This window comes from Salvelinus alpinus, chromosome 15 (assembly GCF_045679555.1).
Source record: "Salvelinus alpinus chromosome 15, SLU_Salpinus.1, whole genome shotgun sequence".
Taxonomy (NCBI): Eukaryota; Metazoa; Chordata; class Actinopteri; order Salmoniformes; family Salmonidae; genus Salvelinus; species Salvelinus alpinus.
The window spans coordinates 10,985,249-11,012,745 of NC_092100.1; the positions used below are offsets into that span (position 1 = coordinate 10,985,249).

Genomic DNA, 27,497 nt, shown 5'->3' on the forward strand with positions numbered 1-27,497 from the left:
CTTAACACACCAAGCCCCCATCAATCAGGAACCAATTCAAGTAGGAATCATCGCTATGGAAACCGTCCTCTGTTTCTATACCCCTCTATCTCCTGCTCTTTCAGGAGTTTGCTCCTCTTGGCTAATTGACTGCTATGAAGAAGACGTTGAATCGTGAAAAGGAAGAAGGAAAGAAGAAAAGAAATGGTCTCAATTGGAGCAGCATGGATGCATGTAAAAATAAATAAATAAAGAGGTGATCGGTTGGGCCTCCAGGGGACAAATGGATTATGAGAGTCCCTGCTTTCTTCGGTTCCCCACTACAGCGTTACATCAGTGGTGTAAACTGTCACCTGAATCACTAACACAGAGGTCTGATGTATGAGGATACTCCAGGCTCCCCAAGCTAGCTGTGGCGATGCTGGAGGATATATGGGCAAATTACCCCTCACTGTCAATTATTGACTGGTGTAGGTCTGATCTTAGATCTTTGCTCATGAGAGAAAATAGTCCCATCAATAAACAACTGGCGCATGCAAATCCTGCACCATGTAGTGTCGTGTCTGAGGACTCATTTGGCCCTTTCTCCACCCAATGTAATCCTTGCCTTTCCTAGCGAATCTAACGACTTAATGAAACAATTGCTTTTTCAATTAAGGCAGGTTAATTGGGATTAGCTCTCGGTGCTAGGCAGTGGAGGAGTCATCTTGGATGCAGTAATTCACAAATTGAGCGTGCTGATTGGATTGTCAGACCAGAACATCAAAGCGGGCTATCTTCTTCTTTTCACTACAGTCCAACTGGGCCAAGGGGTTGGCGCTACGGAGGCCCAGACCAAGCATCCGCTGTTTCAAGTGAGATAATAATGATAATTTTCCTTCACTTTGTCTCCTTCTCCTATGTATCATGAGGTGAATGTGGACATGAGGTTGCACAGTAGGCTAGCTAACAGAAACTGACTGCAGGATGTGGGAAGGAAATGCGAGTTCTGAGTGTGTTAATGCCAGGGGTCAAACTTCAAGTCCAACCATGCAATACAAATTGTAGACAAAAAGTAAATCTCAATCTTAGTAAATCTTAATATGTAAATCAGTTAAAGTTGTGGGATATTAAAGTTTAAGAGTCAATTTCAAAATGGCCGTGCAATCAGATGCGTTAGCGCAATGGGAACAATTGTGTCATTCGGAGTCTCTTCAGGCAATTGACACTTGTTGACTCCCGAATGAAAAGGACGCCTACAATTGCTGAGAGCCGAAGACAGTTCAGGGCCTCATCTTTTGTGGAAGCATGTAACAAGAGGCCCACAAAATGGGTCTGATAGACAGTCCATCTAGATAGACAGTCCATCTGAATATAGTGAAAGACACAGCCTTCTGTTCATGACACTGGGTAATTGGAACGTTCTGGTGTTAATGGAAAACATCACTGTCTTTGCTCGAATTCAACAAGGCATGAAAACAATCACAAGGTCAGTCTCCATCTTGACTGCCATACCCATGTTCAACCTGAAAACCCAAGCGCTGCACATAAAACCCATCAAGTGCTCAACTGGAAAAGCCAAAAGCAAAACAAATCATCATGGTAGAAATGTAAAGTCCCGCATTTTGAAAAACTTCTATCTGTCCAGAAGATTCTGCTCTTATCTAAATCACATGGAGGTCAAGCATTAAATGATATTATATTCCTCCATTTCTAAAACCTTTGAAGATGTAAACTTGAGGAGAATACTCATCAAAGCGTTTGACACGTTACAATTTCAAAAGGACACCTTGCTGGTGTGGGTGAATTCATTTCTCATGGAGGGGTTGGCGCCTTTCATGCACTTCAATCACCTACATTGTTCTGTCAAACTCTACTCGAACAACATCGCTCAAACTAGTGGACCAAATAACCAAAAGAAACTGGGAAAAAGGGCAGAATAAGAATGCTTATTGTACTGCTAGGCCCTGGCAGTAAGAAGTAACAGAATGTGTTGACAAGAGCTTATGTGTCGTGCAATACACATACCACATAATAACGTTAGAAGGCAAACTTACAAAATGGCGGATTGTTACTAACAGCGTTTGCCAGGGGTAGAGGCAACCCTGGTCCTGGAGTGCTGCAGATACTGCAGGATTTTGTTCCAACTAGGCACCTTGCCTGACTAACTGAGCTAATTGATCAGTTCAGTGACTGCCTAAATACAATACACATGGTCTTCCGTGTCGGTTCAATCAAAAACATGAAGCGCCTGCGGGCCAGGGTTCCCTACACCTGGTCCATATGTAACTGGCCTGTGGGTGACTAAGCATATAAATCCACATAAATCTTAGCTCATTTGCTTTCTTATGCAATCGCATTAAAATCAATAACAGTTGAATAAATCCTGGTACAAATGTTGTTCCTTGACCTCTTAAATCAAACAGATCCCATTTTATATACCAGCCAATCCTGTGCTAGACACAGCACAGAGAGTCAGTGTACCACAGGTGGCTGATGGAACCTCAATTGAGGAGGACGGGCTCATAGTAATGTCTGGAACAGAATCACTGGAATGGTATTAAACACAAGGTTTCCATGTGTTTGATACCATTCCATTCACTCCATTCCAGCCATTATTATGAGCCCGTCCTCCCCTCAACAGCCTCCTGTGGTACAGGCTGGAGGGGAATAAATTGGAACATATAATGGGAATATACATTTAGATGCATAGATGCAGTGCAGTCTAAGCCTGAGTCCACTATGGGGACACCTGTTGGTAACAGGTGGAACTACTGTATTGTTTGAAACACTAGTTGCAATCCCAGCACGTAATCAGCCAATCAGGCCAAAGAGACTAGACTGTCATTACGTAGCGAGAGGTGAGAGCACGAGACCTACTGTACTAGAGTCCCCAAAATGCTCCAGCCCACCAGATTGGCTACGTGAAATGTTAAAGAACAATTGAACTTAACAACTATAAATGAGGAATTCGGTTTTTGAAGTAGAGCAAAAAAGAAAAGCTTTCTGGATCGAGTGACACAGCACTGTACATAAATAATAGTCAATTGAACCCCCCCCCCCATCACCCTCCCATCCCCCCCCACGGCAGGACAGCTACTCTTCAGCAGATTGCACAGAGGACAGGGGGCATAAATACTGGCGGCAAATAGACATCACAGTGTTCAATATTGTCCTCGCTTACTGCACACAATACCCTCCCAAAAATGAGATATGCTGACTAGAAAATCAATTTCCACCACATTGGTTGTAATGGTGGTCACGGAGCAGTAACATTGTGTTTATTATGTTTATGCATAAATATAATACTGTGTGTGTACATTCCAAGAACATCTAAACATTGGGTGGAATACAGAGGGTCTCATTTATTGTTCAATATCATTGGGGATTGGCTAGTAGGCCAGGGAAGGAGGGAAATGGGTGCTTTTATGGTGGAGAGAAGCAAAGTAACTGACCGCAGGAGAACAAATAGGCCAGTGGAGCCAGCTGTTTTGGTGTTGGCTATTTCTGGGCGACGACTCTGCTGCTCATGGTGTCCTTTTTGGACGAGGAGGATAATGGTGGCCCTGGGAGCTGTGGGCAGACTCACGGACACACCCTGGCTGGCTGGCTGGATGGATGGACGGAGGGACAGGGCCTTTAAATAGTGTGTGTGTGTGTGTGTGTGTGTGTGTGTGTGTGTGTGTGTGTGTGTGTGTGTGTGTGTGTGTGTGTGTGTGTGTGTGTGTGTGTGTGTCGAGAAGTGTAGGAATAAGGACGCTGAAATTTGGCCCTGTTTGGAAAGGAAGTGGGTAACCCAATGATTTTGCTCTTTCACCCCGCAGAGATCAGACACACACACACACAGATACACACAAACATCGCCCAAACAGAACCAATGCTTAGATGCCTCCAAGTATTGGCATTTCTCTGAAATCGGAGGGCAAAAACGAGGAGCAAAACTTGTGATTGGTCAATCAAGAGGAGTGACCCCTTGCTTTGCCAGGTGACCCTACAATCCTGCCCATCTCTAGTACACAGGCAATTTAGAAAATGAGGGAGCACTATGATCCTTTCAAAACAAGGCTGTTAGCAGGGGATTTCACACACAGACACACACACGCGCACACGCACACGCGCACACACACACACACACACTCTTTCTCACATATACACACAGTGTGATACAAACCGATGCGTTATTACCACAGGGTAGCTAGATTTATTACCACAGGTTAGCTAGATTTATTACCACGGGGTAGCTAGATTACCACGCGGTGGCTAGATTACCAAGGCATAGCTAGATTTATTACCATGGGTAGATAGATTTATAAAAATATAATTGATCCCCTCAAAATTGATAAATATCACATTTGGTTAAAACTGAAAAAATGACTTGTACTGACAGAAAAATATGTGTTCCTTTTGCACAATATATACCCCCCCCCAAACAGAATACCAATATTACTCAGAGGAGATATTCCCCACCCTTGAGGAAGAGATGTGCCATTTCCAGGCCCAGGGAAATGTGCTCATCTATGGGGACACAAATGCGAGCATAGGAACACTACCTGATCTAACGAGCACACGAGGGGACAGCTTTATTACAGACCACACTGTTTCTAACTGTCTTAATCTCCACCATAGAAACAACAGTGACAACAACATCAACAAAAACGGAATGGGTCTATTGCAGCTCTGTTGGAGCCTGGGTCTGTACTTTGTCAATGGTAGGTTAGGGGGGACTCTGAGATTCACCTATTGGTCACCTCTTGGCCACAGCACAGTAGACTATATGATTACAGACATTGACCCTTTCTCTTCAGCTCATTCACTGTCAAGCCACTAACACCTTTGTCTGATAACGGCCAAATGACCTTGTTCCTCAAAAGAACAGACATGGAAACAACCACACAGTCACATCCCAGTAAGCTGTACAACATCAGACATTCATACAGATGGGCCCAAAACAGCACAGAAGAATACCACAAAGCAACCAGTTACCAAAACATCCAAACACTCTTAGATAACTTTCTGGATACCAAATCCACTCACAGCAAAGAACGCACTAATCTAGAAGTAAAAATCAACAATATATTCAGGAAAACGGCAAAAGAAGCACAACTGAAATTGAGAAGAAACCAAAAATGACTACATATGACAACTGGTTCGATACAGATAGTAAAATTCTCAGTAAAAAAGCACAGAATTATGCCTTCATTGCTCTATAGCCTTCATTTAACACTCTATAAACGTACACTCAGAACCAATAAAGCCCAGTACAACAGCAAGCAGCTAACACTAACTGAGTCCATAAACACAAACAATTTCTATATATTATTTTTTTTATAAATCGAAACTAGAGGAATTAGCGATACAAAATGGTGACATATGGACAGCCCATTTTAAAACACTCTACAACACCATTCAAATTGATGCAATCGCAGAACAATGCCAAATTCATGAGAAGTTGAATGGATTAGATAAAGCTATGAAGAACAATCAAAATCCATTGGACTCTCCAATTACTGACCAGAAGCTCTATAAGAAACGTCAGGCCCTCAAATAAAGAAAAAACATGATGGCATTCTAAATGAGAACACTAGTGCAATATTTCAATTGGCTATATTAAAACTGTTTAATTTCAAATCAAATCAAATTGTATTAGTCACATGCACCAAATACAACAGGTGTAGACCTTACAGTGAAATGCTTACTTATGAGCCTCTAACCAACAGCGCAGTTTCAAAGAATACGGATAAGAATAAGAGATAAAAGTAACAGGTCATTTAAAGAACAGCAGTAAAAAATAACAATATATACAGGGGGGTGCCGGTACAGAGTCAATGTGCGGAGGCACTGGTTAGTTGAGGTGCTGTGACCGCTTCACGACTGTCATGGTGTGCTTGGACCATGTTAGTTTGTTGGTGATGAAGACACCATTTGGTCCTAAGTGTAGGTTATTCCCTGACATCTGGAATCAAGGAATCATACATTTGACCCTAATAATTACAGAGGCATTTGTTTGAGCAGTAACCTGGGGAAGGTTTTCTGTAGTATGATAAATGTAAGAGTTCTATACTTCCTTAATAAGAACAATGTCTTGAGTAAAAGCAAAATTGGATTCATACCAAAACATTACACGACCGATAATATTTACATCCTACACATCCTGATAAAATAAAAAAATAAAAAAAGGTACGCTTGCTTTATTGACTTCCCAAAAAGCATTTGATTCTGTCTGGCATACAGGATTATTCTACAAAGTTATTAAAGGTGGTGTGGGGGGTAAAACATATCGCAATACATGCAGCCTCAAAAATGGCAAGAAAATAACATAATTATTTAACTTCTTATGGCTTGGGAGCAGTATTTCGACGTCTGGATGAGAAGCATGCCCAAAGTAAACTGCCTGTTACTCAGGCCCAGAAGATAGGATATGCATATATTAGATTTGGTAGATTTGGATAGAAAACACTCTACAGTTTCCAAAACTGTTAAAATAATGTCTGTGAGTATAACAGAACTGATATGGCAGGCAAAAACCTGAGGAAAATTCATTATTTTCAATTGAATGCCTATAGATTATCTAGTGGGTTAGGACCCAGATTGCAGTTCCTATGGCTTCCATTAGATATCAACAGTCTTTAGACATTGTTTCAGGCTTGTTTTCTGAAAAAAGAAGAAGAATGAGACCTTTCTCTCAGTGGACTGTAGAAGCATGCAGTGCTGGTTTGCGCGCGTGACTGAGTGCGCGCCCTTCGTTGTTTTTCCTTTCTATTGAATACGCTATTGTCCGGTTGAAATATTATCGATTATTTAGACAATTGACAACCTGAGGATTAATTCCAAACATCGTTTGACATGTTTCAACAAACCTTACCGGTACTATTAGGATGTGTTCGTCTGCATGTTTTGACTGCCTTTGAGCCAGTGGATTACTGAACAAAATGCTCCAACAAAAAACAGCGTTTTTGGGATATAAAGAGGGACTTTATCAAACAAAACAAACATTTATTGTGTAGCTGGGACTCTTGTGAAGATCTTCGAAGGTAAGTGATTAATTTTATCGCTATTTCTGACTTTTGTAATTCCTTTACTTGGCTGTAAAATGTTTGTATGCTTTTGTATGCGCGGCGCTCCTCAGATAATCGCATCGTATGCTTTCGCCGTAAAGCTTTTTTGAAATCTGACAAAGCGGCTGGATTAACAAGAAGTTAATCTTTAAACCGATGTATAACACTTGTATTTTTTATGAATGTTTATTATGACTATTTCTGTATTTTGAATTTGGCGCTCTGCAATTTCACCGGATGTTGTCGAGGTGGATCGCTAGCGGAACGCCTGCGCCAGAAAGGTTAACGAGGGGTGGGGCCTTCGCTGCGCTCTTCAATATTTACATCAACGAATTGGCCAGTATTCTAGAAAAATCCTCAGCCCCTGGTATTCAATTCAGAGGTTAAATGCCTGCTCTTTCGCAGATGACCTGTGCCTGCTGGCCCTGGAAGTAAACCCTAAAAATACAAAAATGATTTTCCAGAGAAGGTCCAGATCTCAGGGAATTAGACCAAAGTTCTCAATTGGTACAAAATATATAGAGTACTGCACTCACTACAATTACTTAGGTTTAAAAATAAACTCAACTGGATACCTAAATGAGTTGGGCTCCCGAGTGGCACAGCAGTCTAAGGCACTGTATTTCAGTGCTAGAGGCGTCACGACAGACACCCTGGTTCAAATCCAGGCTGTATCAAAACCGGCCGTGAATGGGAGTCCCATAGGGCGGTGCACAATTGGCTCAGCGTTGTCTGGGTTTGGCCGGTGTAGGCCGTCATTGTAAATAAGAATTTGTTCTTAACTGACTTGCATAGTTAAATAAAGGTTAAATAAAAAAATGAAATTAACTGAGAGAGAAGGCACTAAAGGCATGCTATGCCATTAAAAAACAAATTCAAATTGAAATAATTGAATGTGTCATTAAACAAATTGCACGTTATGGCAGTGAGGTGTGGGGTCCACTTGCAAAACAAGATTCCACCAAATAGGACAAACACCCCCATTGAAAACCTGCTTGCAGAGTTATGTAAGAGGAAAACTACAAACAATGAATACAAGGCAGAATTAGCCCAATATTCACTAATAAACATAATAATATATATATTTTTTAAATGCAATTAAGTTCAGGAAACAGCTCAAATACAGTGACCCCCTCTCATATCATTACCAAGCCCTGCAATGCCAAGAGCTGAGCAAAGAAACGAGTCTCCTCATCCAGCCGGTCCTGGGGCTGAGCTCACAAACCTGTTCTACTAACACACTGAAGCCTCAGGATCAGAACATCCAATTAATCAGAATAAACCAAATTGCAACACAGTCAAAACAAAACTACATTGCTTATTGGGAAACACAAGTATAAAGAAAAATGCAGTGCTATCTGGCCATAAAGTGACAGTACACCATGGCAAACTATACATACCTCATCCTAAACATCAGCACCACAGGTCACTTCCACAAAGCTGTGAACGAGCTGAGAGACAAGGCAAGAAGGGCTTTCTCTGCCATCAAAAGGAACATGAGATTCGACATACCAATTAGGATCTGGCTAAAAAATACTTGAATACCCATTGCCCTTTGGTTGTGAGGTCTGGGGTCCGCTCACCAACCAAGAATTCACAAAAGGGGGCAAACACCAAATTGAGACTCTGCATGCAGAATTCTGCCCAAAATATCCTCAGTGTACAACATAAAACACCAAATAATGCATGCAGAACAGAATTAGGACGATACCCGCTAATTATCAAAATCTAGAAGAGCCGTTAAATTCTACAACAACCAAAAAGGAAGCGATTCCCAAACCTTCCATATCAAAGCATTCACCTACAGAGAGAACCTGGAGAAGAGTCCCCTAAGCAAGCTGATCCTGGGGATCTGTTCACAAACACAAACAAACCCCACAGAGCCCCTGGACAGCAACACAATTAGACCCAACCAAATCATGAGAAAACAAAAAGATAATTCTTTCCAATGTGTCAAGTAATTAACAAAAAACCAGAGCAAACTAGAATGCTATTTGGCCCTAAACAGAGTACACAGTGGCAGAATACCTGGCCACTGACTGACCCAAACTTAAGCAAATCTTTGACTATGTACAGACTCAATGAGCATAGCCTTGCTATTGAGAAAAGCTGCCGTAGGCAGACCTGGCTCTCAGGAGAAGACAGGCTATCTGCACACTGCCAACAAAATGAGTTGGAAACTGAGCTGCACTTCCTAACCTCCTGCCAAATGTATGACCAGATTTCACAGATCCACAAAGAATTCGAAAACAAACCCAATTTTGATAAACTCACATATCTACTAGGTGAAATACCAGTCTGCCATCACAGCAGCAAGATTTGTGACCTGTTGCCACAAGAAAACAAACACCATCTTTTGCAACTTTTGTGAGTGTAAAGTTTGCTGTTATTTTTTATTGTTCATTTCACTTTTGTTTATTATCCACTTCACTTGCTTTGGCAATGTTAACATATGTTTCCCATGCCAATAAAGCACTTAAATTGAAATTGAGAGAGCGAGAGAGAGAGAGAGAGAGAGAGAGAGAGAGACTAATGCGGGGCTCTTTGTTCCATCATGATGAGCAGGTGGGAGAAAATATGATTGGATGACTGCACTCCTGGGCAAATCTGGTGTGTGTGTGTGTGTGTTTGTGTATGCATGTGTGTTTGTGTGTGTGTGCATGCAGCATCACGTTCATCAGACATAAAGCCCACAGGTGCATGGAACCAAAAAGCATTGGGAGGATAGAGGTGGAGAGAGTGAGAAAGGAGGGAGTGACAGAGAGAGATACGGAAAGATGGATGGACTGGATGTGTGTGTGTGTGTGTGTGTGTGTGTGTGTGTGTGTGTGTGTGTGTGTGTGTGTGTGTGTGTGTGTGTGTGTGTGTGTGTGTGTGTGTGTGTGTGTGTGTGAGAGAGAGAGTTTGTACGTGTGGTACTGTTTATTGCAAACAGGAACACAAGGGGGGCCGGTGTGGCTGAGGGCTTGGTGGAGAGAGTGTTTAGAGCTCTGGGTTGGGGGTGGCGGTGTGTGAGTGTGTGTGTGAGCTTCTCTCCCTGTTTTTTAAACTGCACAGAGTAGAGAGGAAAGACAGGGGAAAGATGGGAGATGAGGATGAGGATGAGACAGGGGAAAGATTGGAGATTAGGAGGAGACGGGAAAAATGGGAGATTCGGAGGAGACAGGGGAAAGATGGGAGATGAGGAGGAGAAAGGGGAAAGATGGGAGATGAGGAAGAGACAGGGGAAAGATGGGAGATTAGGAGGAGACGGGAAAAATGGGAGATTTGGAAGAGACGGGAAAGATGGGAGATTAGGAGGAGACGGGGGAAAGATGGGAGATTAGGAGGAGACAGGGGAAAGATGGGAGATTAGGAGGAGACAGGGGAAAGATGGGAGATTAGGAGGAGACGGGGGAAAGATGGGAGATTAGGAGGAGACAGGGGAAAGATGGGAGATTAGGAGGAGACAGGGGAAAGATTGGAGATTAGGAGGAGACAGGGGAAAGATGGGAGATGAGGAGGAGACAGGGGAAAGATGGGAGATGAGGATGAGACAGGGGAAAGATGGGAGATTAGGAGGAGACAGGGGAAAGATTGGAATTAGGAGGAGACGGGAAAAATGGGAGATTCGGAGGAGACAGGGGAAAGATGGGAGATGAGGAGGAGAAAGGGGAAAGATGGCAGATGAGGAGGAGACAGGGGAAAGATGGGATATTAGGAGGAGACAGGGGAAAATGGGAGATTTGGAAGAGATGGGAAAGATGGGAGATTAGGAGGAGACGGGGGAAAGATGGGAGATTAGGAGGAGACAGGGGAAAGATGGGAGATTAGGAGGAGACAGGGGAAAGATGGGAGATTAGGAGGAGACGGGGGAAAGATGGGAGATTAGGAAGAGACAGGGGAAAGATGGGAGATTAGGAGGAGACAGGGGAAAGATTGAAGATTAGGAGGAGACAGGGGAAAGATGGGAGATGAGGAGGAGACAGGGGAAAGATGGAAGATTAAGAGACAGGGGAAAGATGGGAGATTAGGAGGAGACAGGGGAAAGATTGGAGATTAGGAGGAGACCGGGGAAAAATGGGAGACTCGGTGGAATCAGGAAAAATGGGAGATTAGGAGACAGGGGAAATATGGGAGATTAGGAGCAGACAGGGGAAATATGGGAGATTAAGAGGAGACAGGAAAGATGGGAGAATAGGAGGAGACAGGGGAAAGATGGAAGATTAAGAGACAGGGGAAAGATGGGAGATTAGGAGGAGACAGGGGAAAGATTGGAGATTAGGAGGAGACCGGGAAAAAATGGGAGACTCGGTGGAGACAGGAAAAATGGGAGATTCGGAGGAGACAGGAAAAATGGGAGATTAGGAGGAGACAGGGGAAATATGGGAGATTAGGAGGAGACAGGGGAAAGATGGGAGATGAGGATGAGACAGGGGAAAGATGGGAGATTAGGAGGAGACAGGGGAAAGATTGGAATTAGGAGGAGACGGGAAAAATGGGAGATTCGGAGGAGACAGGGGAAAGATGGGAGATGAGGAGGAGAAAGGGGAAAGATGGGAGATGAGGAAGAGACAGGGGAAAGATGGGAGATGAGGAAGAGACAGGGGAAAGATGGGAGATTAGGAGGAGACAGGGGAAAGATTGGAGATTAGGAGGAGACAGGGGAAAGATTGGAGATTAGGAGGAGACAGGGGAAAGATGGGAGATGAGGAGGAGACAGGGGAAAGATGGAAGATTAAGAGACATTGGAAAAATGGGAGATTAGGAGGAAACAGGGGAAATATGGGAGATGAGGAGGAGACAGGGGAAAGATGGGAGATGAGGATGAGACAGGGGAAAGATGGGAGATGAGGATGAGACAGGGGAAAGATGGGAGATTAGGAGGAGACAGGGGAAAGATTGGAATTAGGAGGAGACGGGAAAAATGGGAGATTCGGAGGAGACAGGGGAAAGATGGGAGATGAGGAGGAGAAAGGGGAAAGATGGGAGATGAGGAAGAGACAGGGGAAAGATGGGAGATTAGGAGGAGACAGGGGAAAGATTGGAGATTAGGAGGAGACAGGGGAAAGATGGGAGATGAGGAGGAGACAGGGGAAAGATGGAAGATTAAGAGACAGGGGAAAGATGGGAGATTAGGAGGAGACAGGGGAAAGATTGGAGATTAGGAGGAGACCGGGGAAAAATGGGAGACTCGGTGGAGACAGGAAAAATGGGAGATTCGGAGGAGACAGGAAAAATGGGAGATTAGGAGGAGACAGGGGAACGATGGGAGATGAGGAGGAGACGGGGGAAAGATGGGAGATGAGGAGGAGAGAGGAAAGATGGGAGATGAGGAGGAGACAGGAAAGATGGGAGATTAGGAGGAGACAGGGGAAATATCGGAGATTAGGAGGAGACGGGAAAGATGGGAGATTAGGAGGAGACAGGAAAAATGGGAGATTAGGAGGAGACAGGGGAAAGATTGGAGATTAGGAGGAGACAGGGGAAAGATTGGAGATTAGGAGGAGACAGGGGAAAGATGGGAGATGAGGAGGAGACAGGGGAAAGATGGAAGATTAAGAGACATTGGAAAAATGGGAGATTAGGAGGAAACAGGGGAAATATGGGAGATGAGGAGGAGACAGGGGAAAGATGGGAGATGAGGATGAGACAGGGGAAAGATGGGAGATGAGGATGAGACAGGGGAAAGATGGGAGATTAGGAGGAGACAGGGGAAAGATTGGAATTAGGAGGAGACGGGAAAAATGGGAGATTCGGAGGAGACAGGGGAAAGATGGGAGATGAGGAGGAGAAAGGGGAAAGATGGGAGATGAGGAAGAGACAGGGGAAAGATGGGAGATTAGGAGGAGACAGGGGAAAGATTGGAGATTAGGAGGAGACAGGGGAAAGATGGGAGATGAGGAGGAGACAGGGGAAAGATGGAAGATTAAGAGACAGGGGAAAGATGGGAGATTAGGAGGAGACAGGGGAAAGATTGGAGATTAGGAGGAGACCGGGGAAAAATGGGAGACTCGGTGGAGACAGGAAAAATGGGAGATTAGGAGGAGACAGGGGGAAATATGGGAGATTAGGAGCAGACAGGGGAAATATGGGAGATTAAGAGGAGACAGGAAGATGGGAGAATAGGAGGAGACAGGGGAAAGATGGAAGATTAAGAGACAGGGGAAAGATGGGAGATTAGGAGGAGACAGGGGAAAGATTGGAGATTAGGAGGAGACCGGGAAAAAATGGGAGACTCGGTGGAGACAGGAAAAATGGGAGATTCGGAGGAGACAGGAAAAATGGGAGATTAGGAGGAGACAGGGGAACGATGGGAGATGAGGAGGAGACGGGGGAAAGATGGGAGATGAGGAGGAGACAGAGGAAAGATGGGAGATGAGGAGGAGACAGGAAAGATGGGAGATTAGGAGGAGACAGGGGAAATATCGGAGATTAGGAGGAGACGGGAAAGATGGGAGATTAGGAGGAGACAGGAAAAATGGGAGATTAGGAGGAGACAGGGGAAAGATGGGAGATGGAAAGATGGGAGACCTTCAGCACCCCAGGTAGGAAACAACGACTCCTCTTCGCTGATCCTCAACACTGGGGCCCCACAAGGGTGCGAGCTCAGCCCCCTCCTGTACTCCCTGTTCACCCATGACTGCCGCTATTATTTTCTGAAGCTACTCTGAACATATCCCAGTCCGCGTGATCAAAACAGTCTTGAAGCGTGGATTCCGATTGGTCAGACCAGGGTCAAGGAAGTGTAAAGAGGAACTTGGCGTGTGGAAAGTTACTGAGTGACGAGGAAAGGTACTGAGTGAGAAAAGGAGAAGTGTAGAAAGTTCATTATCTGTTCAAATATATTATTGTTCAATATGAATGCTCCTAATGAGGGAGGCAAAGGGTAACAGTCTAGTTTCAGTTCTTGATTAGGCAGGCCAGTTGCTGAGGAACCGGGACCATGAGGGATGTGAAACTCAACTCGATACAGCTGGAAGAGGGGCCACAGGGGCCCACATTGAAGAACATCTGATTACAGTCCTATCTCACAAATACATCCTCACTTCCCATGAGGGTCCTAGAGTTAGGCAGGGCCATGACAATACCAGTAAGAGGAACCTACTATGTTCCTGCCTAACACAAAAAAAGGATTGGTTATATTAGACATGCAAGGAGGTGACACCGCCTAGTTGGAAGATATAAAATATGTGCTTCTGTGACTTGTATGTTATCTTTGCAGCTGTATGACCCAGTGGTTGAAAAAACTTGGTTTGAGCTTTTTCAAGTTGTCCATGAGTTTTTACTCTGTTTGTTCAGAACCTTATTATTGGCGTTGTCGGCAGGATTCACCACGATTTACAGTCGAACTTGAGAGTTCAAATCAGTGGAGCAGGAGCCGGAACCAAAAACAAGGTAGGCACAGTTCCTACACCTGTTACTACTCATTCTGACATCTTGTGGAGATGAGAGTCGTAGGCTGAATACAAATGATAGGATACGGACCTAGAAAGCCTGAGCTTATTCAGCAGTCCCACTGTGTTACGGCAGGTCTTGGATTTATGGTATAGGGTAAGTCCTGGAAGGTAAACCCGAGCAGGGTGGTTCCTGCGAATGTTAAGTCCTAAGGGGTAAATCCCGAGGGAGTTTTTACGCTGTTCAGAACCTAACAATACTTAGGTAGTGATTATATACAGTTGAAGTCTGACATTTACATACACCTTAGACAAATACATTTAAACAATTCCTGACATTTAATCCGAGTAAAAATTACCTGTCTTAGGTCAGTTAGGATCACCACTTTATTTTAAGAATGTGAAATGTCAGAATAATAGTAGAGAGAATGATTTATTTCAGCTTTTATTTCTTTCATCACATTCCCAGTGGGTCAGAAGTTTACATACACTCAATTTGTATTTGGTAGAATTGTTTTTAAATTGCTTAACTTGGGTCAAACGTTTCGGGTAGCATTCCACAAGCTTCCCACAATAAGTTGGGTGAATTTTGGCCCATTCCTCCTGACAGAGCTGGTGTAACTGAGTCAGGTTTGTAGGCCTCCTTGCCAAAACACACGCTTTTTCAGTTCTGCCCACACATTTTCTATAGGATTGAGGTCAGAGCTTTGTGATGACCACTCCAATACCTTGACTTTGTTGTCCTTAAGCCATTTTGCCACAACTTTGGAAGTATGCTTGGGGTCATTGTTCATTTGGAAGACCCATTTGCGACCAAGCTTTAACTTCCTGACTGATGTCTTGAGATGTTGCTTCAATCTGTCCACATCATTTTCCAGCCTCATGATGCCATCTATTTTGTGAAGTGCACCAGTCCCTCCTGCAGCAAAGCACCCCCACAACATGATGCTGCCAACCGTGCTTCACAGTTGGGATGGTGTTCTTCGGCTTGCAAGCGTCCCCCTTTTTCCTCCAAACAGAACAATGGTCATTATGGCCAAACAGTTCTATTTTTGTTTCATCAGACCAGAGGACATTTCTCCAAAAAGTACGATCTTTGTCCACATGTGCAGTTGCAAACCGTAGTCTGGCTTTTTTTTATGACGGTTTTGGAGCAGTGGATTTTTCCTTGCTGAGCGACCTTTCAGGTTATGTCGACATTGGACTCGTTTTACTGTGGATATAGATACTATTGTACTTGTTTCCTTCAGCATCTTCACAAGGTCCTTTGTTGTTGTTTTGGGATTGATTTGCACTTTTCGCACCAAAGTACGTTTATCTCTATGAGACAGAATGCGTCTCCTTCCTGAGCGGTATGACTGCTGCGTGGTCCCATGTTGTTTATACTTGCGTACTATTGTTTGTACAGATGAACGTGGTACCTTCAGGCGTTTGGAAATTGCTCCCAAGGATGAACCAGACTTGTGGTCTACAGGTCTACAATTTTTTTCTGAGGTCTTGGCTGATTTCTTTTGATTTTCCCATGATGTCAAGCAAAGAGGCACTGAGTTTGAAGGTGGGCCTTGAAATACATCCACAGGTACACCTCCAATTGACTCAAATTATGTCAGTAAGCCTATCAGAAGCTTCTAAAGCCATGACATCATTTTCTGGAATTTTCCAAGCTGTTTAAATGGACAGTCAACTTAGTGTATGTAAACTTTTGACCCACTGGAATTGTGATACAGTGAATTATAAGTGAAATAATCTGTCTATAAACAATTGTTTACAAAAAATGACTTGTGTCATGCACAAAGTAGATGTCCTAACCGACTTGCCAAAACTATAGTTTGTTAACAAGAAATGTGTGGAGTGGTTGAAAAACGAGTTTTAATGATTCCAACGTAAGTGTATGTAAACTTCCGACTTCAACTGTATGTATTGCGATTCGATACAACGATTTTATTGCAATTTTATGTTCCAAACATATTGTTCACTATATGTCTGCTGCAGAGAAATGAGAGAGTATGAGAAAATGAGTTTTGATCAGCCATGGAAATAAAAGTTCTGAAAATGTTGCCTCACTATTTAAAAAGAAGATGGAGAACAAGCTGTAGGATGAAAAATACAGTTTTGTGCAGGTACAGCCGACTAGCGCTAGCTAACGCTAGCTAATGCTACCTATAACTGTATCGTATTACTACTAGATGGTACGTCATTTGGCAAAGCCGTGGTATGGGGAGAGATGGGACGACACACAGATAGACTAAGAAGATGGATGTGTAGAGGCAAACAGACATAAACTCTTATCTGACTTACACGTTTGGCCTGAACCATGACAAACAGCCCCAGACCATTATTCGTCTTCCACCTAACTTTACAGTTGGCACTACGCATTGGGACAGGTAGCATCCACAAAACCCAGATTTGTCCGTCAGACTGCCAGATGGTGAAGAGTGATTCATCACTTCAGAGAACGCGTTTTTGCTTTACACCACTCCAGCTGATGCTTGGCATTGTGCATGGTGATCTTAGGCTTGTGTGCAGCTGCTTGGCCATGGAAATCCATTTCATGAAGCTCCCGACAAACAGTTATTGTGCTGATGTTTCTTCAAGATGCAGTTTGGAACTCAGTAGTGAGTGTTGCAACCGAGGACATTACGCGCTTCAGCACTCGGTGGTCCCGTTCTGTGAGCTTGAAAGTCACTGAGCTCTTCAGTTAGGCCATACTACTGTTCCACTGGATATCATAAGGTGAATGCACCAATTTGTAAGTCGCTCTGGATAAGAGCGTCTGCTAAATGACTTAAATGTAAATGTAAATGTTTTCCTATGGAGACTGCATGGCTGTGTGCTCGATTCTATACACCTTACACCGATTCAATACACCCATACACCTAGCCGAATCCTCTCATTTGAAGGGGTGTCCACATACTTCTGTATATATAGTGTACTATGTGACATAAAATAAAATTGAATAAAATATTAAATAGGTCACAAAGTAAACACAAATTCAGAAAATAGGTAATACACAGCAAAACACAAAGTACATTTGAACTGAAAAAAAATGAGACATTCATATATAAGGTCAATTGTGCTGGCTCAGGCTGGCTCAGTACAGCATGGTTTAGCATGGATCAATACATACATACAACACACACACACACACACACACACACACACACACACACACACACACACACACACACACACACACACACACACACACACACACACACACACACACACACACACACACACACACACACACACACACACACACACACGTATTATAGTGGCACTCACATAAGGCATGGAAGCCAGTAAGCAGCATACAGAGCAACAGAGTGCTGAGGGGCAGCAGGGCCGGCAGACAGAGGCAGGGTGGAACGCCGGCGGCCATCTTGCTCCGGGGGCGACCTTTGACCTGGCTGGAGTGCCGAGGCCCCACGAAGAGAAGGCTGTGGTCTTCAAACAGGATGTCTCTGCCGGGAGGAAGAAAGGAGGAGAGGAAGAGAGGAGGAGGGGAAGTGAGGAAGAGGAGGGAGGAGGGGAAGAGAGGAAAGGAGGAGATGAGAGGATATCACCAATTCTGCATTAAAATATTTTAAAAGTGAGTCTGTTTCAACAGCTGTCACAACACATCCCAGTCAAATACAACACACTACTCTTCACTGTTCAAAATGTCTTCTGCCTCAACGAAGGTCACCATTGTGCACGTTGTTCAGCGCACATTGCCACACCACACGTTTTCACATTAGATCTCAGCTCACTGGTCACGATAACAACACCCACCCGTAGCACGCGCTCCAGCAGGTATATCTCACTGGTCATCCCCAAAGCCAACACCTACTTTGGCAGCCTTTCCTTCCAGTTCTCTGCTGCCAATGACTGGAATGAATTGCAAAAATCGCTGAAGTTGGAGACTTATATCTCCCTCACTAACTTTAAACATCAGCTATCTGAGCAGCTAACCGATCACTGCAGCTGTCCACAGCCCATCTGTAAATATTTTTTATTTTTTATTTTTATTTCACCTTTATTTAACCAGGTAGGCTAGTTGAGAACAAGTTCTCATTTGCAACTGCGACCTGGCCAAGATAAAGCATAGCAGTGTGAACAGACAACACAGAGTTACACATGGAGTAAACAATAAACAAGTCAATAACAATAACAATAAATAGCCCAACCAATCTACCTACCTCATCCCCATATTGTTTTTATTTACTTTTTTGCTCTTTTGCACACCAGTATTTCTACTTGCACATCAACATCTGTACATCTATCACTCCAGTGTTATTTTGCTGAATTGTAATTACTTCGCCGCTATGGCCTATTTATTGCCTTACCTCCTCACACCATTAGCACACACTGTAAATATACTTTTTTTCCTATTGTGTTATTGACTGTACGTTTGTTTATTCCATGTGTAACTCTGTGTTGTTGTTTGTGTCGCACTGCTTTGCTTTATCTTGGCCAGGTCACAGTTGTAAATGAGAACTTGTTCTCAACTGGCCTACCTGATTAAATAAAGGTGAAATAAATAATAAAATAAAAGATGTGTGCTAGCTGGTCCACAAGGCTCATATGGACACTGTTCATAACAAGAAGCATCTCTTCACACCAGCGTCACATGGACCAAGAAGGGACTCTCACAACGGCTGGTCTCATACCTATCCTAATCAACTGCTTTTCATGTCTCATAATTAGTTTCGGGCTTTAATCTCTCGATCTGTTCATTATTTGCTCATCGGCACATTGAGTAATTACGGGGGTACCCAGAGATATTTCAGGCAGCAATGGGCCCCGGTCAATTGTAGTGCAATTTAAAGAGACTAGGATGTCATTTGGGACGCAGCCCCTGTGTTTGCATGGCGGCAGGGCCCTGTGAGTGGGCACCCGTTAATATGTATGCCACGTCGAACACCCGAGCACAGTTACACACACTTAAAAGATACTAATTAAAAGAGGAGGGGAAAAAAGAGAACAGAGAACAATATTCAATCATGAGGCATCAAAGCCAAAGGAACTGAATAATATTAAGAAATACTATAGATGGAAGGAAATTAGTGTGGAAACCTACCAAAAATAATGAGGCAAACACAAATTCAAACCTATATAGACAACTTCCTGGACAAAACGTTCCACTGTAATAGTGAAGGTGTAAACTTGGCAGTAGAAAACCAAAACAGTATATTTAACCTCTCAGCTTCCCTATCAAATCTAAAAAAAAATCTAACAGAAAACCGGAGAAAATTAACAAGACGAAGAGTTATCTATCCAAAACGGAAATGTATGGGTAAACCACTTCTCCAATCTTTTTGGCCCTATAACAAAGCACAAACAGCAAAAAAATATACATGATCAAATACAAATCTTAGAATCAACTATTAAAGACTACCAGAACCCACTGGATTCTCCAAATATATTAAATGAACTACAGGACAAAATACAAATCCTCCAACTCAAAAAGGCCTCTGGTGTTGATGGTATCCTCAATGAAATGATAAACTATACAGACCACAAATTCTAATTGGCTATACTTAAACTCTTTAAAATCATCCTTAGCTCTGGCATCTTCCCCAATTTTTGGAACCAAGGACTTATCACCCCAATCCACAAAAGTGGAGACAAATTTTAACCCAATAACTACCGTGGGATAAGTCAACAGCAACCTTGGGAAAATCCTCAGCATTATCATTAACAGCAGACTAGTTCATTTCCTCAGTGAAAACAATGTACTGATCAAATGTAAAATTGGCTTTCTACCAAATTACCGTAAGACACATCACGTATTCACCCTGCACATCCTAATTGACAAACAAACCAAAACAAAGGCAATGTCTTCTCATAATTTGTTGATTTCCAAAAAGCTTTTGAATCAATTTGGAATGAGAGTCTGCTATGCAAATTGATGGAAAGTGGTGTTGGAAAAACATACGAAATTATCAAATCCATGTACACAAACAAGTGTGTGGATAAAATGGGCAAAGACCACACACATTTCTTCCCACAGGGCCATGGGATGAGACAGGGATGCAGCTTAAGCCCCACCCTCTTCAACATATATATATATCAACGAATTGGCGATGTACCGAGAACAGTCTGCCGCACCCGGCCTCACCCTACTAGAATCTGAAGTCAAATGTCTGTTGTTTGCTGATGATCTGGTGCTTCTGTCACCAACCAAGGAGGGCCTACAGCAGCACCCAGATCTTCTGCACAGATTCTGTCAGACCTGGGCCCTGACAATAAATCTCAGTAAGACAAAAATAATGGTGTTCCAAAGAAGGTCCGTTGCCCTAGAGCACACAAAAAACTATACCTACCTCGGACTAAACATCAGCACCACAGGTCACTTCCACAAAGCTGGGAACGAGCTGAGAGACAAGACAAGAAGGGCATTCTATGCCATCAAAAGGAACATAAAAATTAACATACCAATTAGGATCTCGCTAAAAATACTTGAACCCATTGCCCTTTATGGTTGTGAGGTCTGGGGTCCACTCACCAACCAAGAATTCACAAAATGGGACAAACACCAAATTGAGACTCCGCATGGAGAATTCTGAGAAAATATCCCCTGTACAACGTAAAACACCAAATAATGCATGCAGAGCAGAATTAGGCCGATACCCGCAAATGATCAAAATCCAGAAAAGAGCCGTTAAATTCTACAACCACCTAAAAGGAAGCGATTCACAAACCTTCCATAACAAAGAGTCACCTAAGCAAGCTGGTCCTGGGGCTCTGTTCACAAACACAAACAGACCCCACAGAGCCCCAGGACAGCAACACAATTAGACCCAACCAAATCATGAGAAAACAAAAAGATAATTACATGATACATTGGAAAGAATTAACAAAAAAACAGAGCAAAATAGAATGCTATTTGGCCCTAAACAGAGAATACACAGTGGCAGAATACCTGACCACTGTGACTGACCCAAACTTAAGGAACGCTTTGACTATGTACAGACTCAATGAGCATAGCCTTGCTATTGAGAAAGGCCGCCGTAGGCAGACCTGGCTCTCAAGAGAAGACAGTCTATGTGCACACTGCCCACAAAATGCAATGCATGACATGTAAAGCTTGTAGCATATTTGAGGTTTAAAAAGGCTTCTGAAGTTTGTAATTTCCACTTGCAAATTTCAGACTAGATTTTCCCTTAACATTTCCTGTTGCTGCAGGATTATTTTCCTGCTGTAGCAAACTGACTCAAATTAAGATCCTACATCTGTATGCATCACATGCCAATCAAAATCATCAGTGTTCCACTTCCATTGGGACAACCCTGATTTGTCTATTCCACGTGTACGTAGCTACAGGGAGGATTGTTTTGCAACACACACCTTCAGTCAGGCCGTCTCTCGCAGCTTTACCTTTCAGTGTAACCCATCACCACAGACACCACGCCACACCGCCTGCCAAGTCTCCACTCACCTAACCGCCCATCCACACACACAGGCGCATGCATGCACACACACACACACACGCATACACACACACACAGATACACACACACACATTGTCAGACACACACGAGCAAGCAAGCATGCACACACTCTGGGGAGGAGTCAGCAGAGCTCCTTTACTACAACAATAGGCCGTCAGAACCTGAGCTCATCATCTCAACACAAAGGGACACACACACACTCAGAACACACACACTCAGAACACACACACACACACACACACACACACACACACACACACACACACACACACACACACACACACACACACACACACACACACACACACACACACACACACACACACACACACACACACACACACACAACGGCCTTATGTTTTTGTTTTCCTTTCTTCAGGTGATGTCATTGGAAGAAAGGGATGGAGAGAGAAAGAGAAGGATAAACAAAGGGAGTGTGGAAGTGTCAAGGGGATGGTTTGCTGAGACAGCCTCATTGTTCTGGATGTAAACGGTGGGAGGAAGTGGAGGAATCCCACTGTTTCTGGATCTGTCTAGTAGGAGGCCAGGTGGGTGGGGGATGGAGGATCTCTGCTAAAAGCAGCCACACCACAGCCTCCCCCCACCACAGCCTCCCCCCACCACAGCCTCCGCCCACCACAGCCTCCCCCTAGAGATGGAAGAGAGATGACTACTGCTTCAGTCAGATGGTGCTCACACGGACGCCAATCGATTGATAAAACCTCGCCGTAAACTGCTTCATCGAGCGCAGGTGGAGGGGAAACCGCTAATTGCTAGTTAACGGCTAACGCTCAAAATTCACAGCATTTCCCTTTATCCTTGAGAAGCACAGAATACGTTTTTTTGCGGGGATTAAAAGTAATTATGTCGTTTCACAATATAAACGTGTCCTTGTGCGCATCATGTTTTATTGAGAAAGGAGCGCTTATTGCTAGCACGTATGACAAACTTGTGTCCTTCGTCCCTGAATGAATTCTTGAGCTTTGTAACCGGCTGCAGAAGGCTGTTAGCCCTGCTTTTTCCTCTGGCCGACGGGAAACCAGGACCCATTAACACACATACACACACGTGACCAATACCAACCCTTACTCCTCACATATATCAGATCTACATATTTTCCCTAACTAGACCCAGTTTCACTGTCCCTCCTCTGTGTCTCTCAATACCTCCCATTCCCTCACACCACCTTGGAAGCCAAGATGGCCGCCGTGTTCCTGGTGTTTCTGGAGAAGTCAGTAGCAATCAGGCCTGCTCTCTCTGAAAGGCTGAGCCTCTTAATCTATGAATTATTGATGCTAACATGTTGGTCCTGAGCATTATGGGTAGAGAGAGGAAGGGGAGGACCAAGGCATGCAGAAAGAGAGCAGGAGCCAAAGCACAGCGTGGAAATACACTCGAGGACACACATGTATACACACACACAAAAACACATGTAAAAAAATAAATAACATTAATGAGACAAAACTTTGACCAAGGGGCCAGAAAAACATGCCTTTCCCAGATGAGCGGGGAGAGAGAGAGAGTGAGAGAGACAGAGAGAGAGACAGAGAGAGAGACAGAGAGAGAGAGACAGAGAGCGAGAAACAGACTGAGAGAGAGAGAGAGAGAGAGAGAGAGAGAGAGAGAGAGAGAGAGAGAGAGAGAGAGAGAGAGAGAGAGAGAGAGAGAGAGAGATATAAACGTGTCCTGAGAGCACAGCAGGAAAGGGTGGCCACAGCACTGAAGGGAGTGATCGAAAAAGCTTCTTCTACTTTCCCCAACGCACAAGTGGTTATCTCCACCCTGCTACCACGAAAAGACTTCCACCCTGCTACAATACAGCGGGTAAACGCAAGCATCTCCCGTGACTGTGCCTCAAAACCAAATGTTTTTCTGGCCCACCACTCCACCCTGGACTTGAACAGCCTCTATGACCAGGTCCACCTCTACAAGGCAGCAGTGCCCACCTTTGCCCGGACTCTAAAGGACATCGCTCTCAAACGCAGCCCCAACACTTCACACAGGAGCAACAGATCAATAGACACCCCACCAAGACCAGCGAGACACCCTCCAAGACCCCCCCCTGGACCTACACACCCCCCCCACATCAACCATGCCCACACCCAATTTAGGCCCCCTCAGATCAGACCTATGCCACTCCTGCCCACCCCATGCACCCCACCCCCGCAAAGAGGGCATCAACATGGAAGTCACACATACGCCCAGGCAGTGAGCGGGCAAACAGGCCCAACCCCCACTCTTACACTCGCCCAAGCCAACGGCATGTACCAGATGCTCAGCAGGCTCTGCTCACACTTACTGGCCTGAGGCCAAACCACACGGCCAACAACATTGGACACTTTATGGAACAAAAAGCCTTCACTATATCATCCTGGAATATCCAAGGCCTGAGGTCATCTGCCTTTGGCCTAAAGAGCAGGAACCCGGACTTCACCAAAGAAATCGGTAATGCAGACATTGTCATCCTGCAAGAAACCTGGTACAGAGGAGACGGACCCACTGGTTGCCCTCTAGGTTACAGAGAACTGGTAGTCCCATCCACCAAACTACCAGGTGTGAAACAGGGAAGGGACTCAGGGGGAATGCTAATTTGGTATAGAGCAGACCTAACTCACTCCATTAAACTAATCAAAACAGGAACATTTTACATTTGGCTAGAAATTCAAAAGGAAATTATCTTAACAGAGAAAAATGTCCTCCTGTGTGCTACCTATATCCCCCCACTAGAATCCCCATACTTTAATGAAGACAGCTTCTCCATCCTGAATGAGGAAATCAATCATTTCCAGGCCCAGGGACATGTATTAGTCTGTGGCGACCTAAATGCCAGAACTGGACAAGAACCTGACACCCTCAGCACACAGGGGGACAAACACCTACCTGGAGGTGACAGCATTCCCTCCCCCATATGCCCCCCTAGGCACAACTATGACAACATAACCAACAAAAACGGGTCACAACTCCTGCAGCTCTGTCGCACGCTGGGTATGTACATAGTCAATGGTAGGCTTCGAGGGGACTCCTATGGTAGGTTCACCTATAGCTCATCTCTTGGCAGTAGCACTGTAGACTACTTTATCACTGACCTCAACCCAGAGTCTCTCAGAGCGTTCACAGTCAGCCCACTGACACCCCTATCAGACCACAGCAAAATCACAGTCTACTTGAACAGAGCAATACTCAATCACGAGGCATCAAAGCCAAAGGAACTGAGTAACATTAAGAAATGCTATAGATGGAAGGAATGCAGTTTGGAAATCTACCAAAAAACAATTAGACAACAGCAAATTCAATCCCTTTTAGACAACTTCCTGGGTAAAACGTTCCACTGCAATAGTGAAGGTGTAAACTTGGCAGTAGAAAATCTTAACAGTATATTTGACCTCTCAGCTTCCCTATCAAACCTAAAAATCTCAAATAGAAAACCGAAGAAAATGAACAACAATGACAAATGGTTTGATGACGAATGCAAAAATCTAAGAAATAAATTGAGAAACCTGTCCAACCAAAAACATAGAGACCCGGAAAACCTGAGTCTACGCCTTCACTATGGTGAATCACTAAAACAATACAGAAATACACTACGGAAAAAGAAGGAACAGCACGTCAGAAATCAGCTCAATGTAATTGAAGAATCCATAGACTCTAACCACTTCTGGGAGAATTGGAAAACACTAAACAAACAACAACACGAAGAATTATCTATCCAAAATGGAGATGTATGGGTAAACCACTTCTCCAATCTTTTTGGCTCTATAACAAAGAATAAAGAGCAAAAACATATACATGATCAAATACAAATCCTTGAATCAACTATTAAAGACTACCAGAACCCACTGGATTCTCCAATTACCTTGAACGAGTTACAGGACAAAATAAAAACCCTCCAACCCAAAAAGGCCTGTGGTGTTGATGGTATCCTTAATGAAATGATCAAATATACAGACAACAAATTCCAATTGGCTATACTAAAACTCTTTAACATCGTCCTTAGCTCTGGCATCTTCCCCAATATTTGGAACCAAGGACTGATCACCCCAATCCACAAAAGTGGAGACAAATTTGACCCCAATAACTACCGTGGAATATGCGTCAACAGTAACCTTGGGAAAATACTCTGCATTATCATTAACAGCAGACTCGTACATTTCCTCAATGAAAACAATGTACTGAGCAAATGTCAAATTGGCTTTTTACCAAATTACCGTACAACAGACCATGTATTCACCCTACACACCCTAATTGACAACCAAACAAACCAAAACAAAGGCAAAGTCTTCTCATGCTTTGTTGATTTCAAAAAAGCCTTCGACTCAATTTGGCATGAGGGTCTGCTATACAAATTGATGGAAAGTGGTGTTGGGGGAAAAACATACGACATTATAAAATCCATGTACACAAACAACAAGTGTGCGGTTAAAATTGGCAAAAAACACACACATTTCTTCACACAGGGTCGTGGGGTGAGACAGGGATGCAGCTTAAGCCCCACCCTCTTCAACATATATATCAACGAATTGGCGAGGGCATTAGAACAGTCTGCAGCACCTGGCCTCACCCTACTAGAATCCGAAGTCAAATGTCTACTGTTTGCTGATGATCTGGTGCTTCTGTCACCAACCAAGGAGGGCCTACAGCAGCACCTAGATCTTCTGCACAGATTCTGTCAGACCTGGGCCCTGACAGTAAATCTCAGTAAGACCAAAATAATGGTGTTCCAAAAAAGGTCCAGTCGCCAGGACCACAAATTCCATCTAGACACCGTTGCCCTAGAGCACACAAAAAACTATACATACCTCGGCCTAAACCTCAGCACCACAGGTAACTTCCACAAAGCTGTGAACGATCTGAGAGACAAGGCAAGAAGGGCATTCTATGCCATCAAAAGGAACATAAATTTCAACATACCAATTAGGATCTGGCTAAAAATACTTGAATCAGTCATAGAGCCCATTGCCCTTTATGGTTGTGAGGTCTGGGGTCCGCTCACCAACCAAGATTTCACAAAATGGGACAAACACCAAATTGAGACTCTGCATGCAGAATTCTGCAAAAATATCCTCCGTGTACAACGTAGAACACCAAATAATGCATGCAGAGCAGAATTAGGCCGATACCCACTAATTATCAAAATCCAGAAAAGAGCCGTTAAATTCTACAACCACCTAAAAGGAAGCGATTCCCAAACCTTCCATAACAAAGCAATCACCTACAGAGAGATGAACCTGGAGAAGAGTCCCCTAAGCAAGCTGGTCCTGGGGCTCTGTTCACAAACACACCCCACAGAGCCCCAGGACAACAGCACAATTAGACCCAACCAAATCATGAGAAAACAAAAAGATAATTACTTGACACATTGGAAAGAATTAACAAACAAACAGAGCAAACTAGAATGCTATTTGGCCCTAAACAGAGAGTACACAGTGGCAGAATACCTGACCACTGTGACTGACCCAAACTTAAGGAAAGCTTTGACTATGTACAGACTCAGTGAGCATAGCCTTGCTATTGAGAAAGGCCGCCGTAGGCAGACATGGCTCTCAAGAGAAGACAGGCTATGTGCTCACTGCCCACAAAATGAGGTGGAAACTGAGCTGCACTTCCTAACCTCCTGCCCAATGTATGACCATATTAGAGAGACATATTTCCCTCAGATTACACAGATCCACAAA

The 27,497-nt window shown here is 43.9% G+C and overlaps 1 protein-coding gene across 1 annotated transcript in view; it reads right to left on the bottom strand.

The window, feature by feature from the left end:
* Positions 1-27,497, bottom strand: part of ptprsa (protein tyrosine phosphatase receptor type Sa) — a 454,642-nt gene that overhangs the window by 227,840 nt on the left and 199,305 nt on the right. The window contains 1 exon segment of the mRNA XM_071342488.1: positions 17,675-17,853. Within this exon segment, the coding sequence (XP_071198589.1) occupies positions 17,675-17,771 (97 nt within the window). The 5' untranslated portion in view covers positions 17,772-17,853.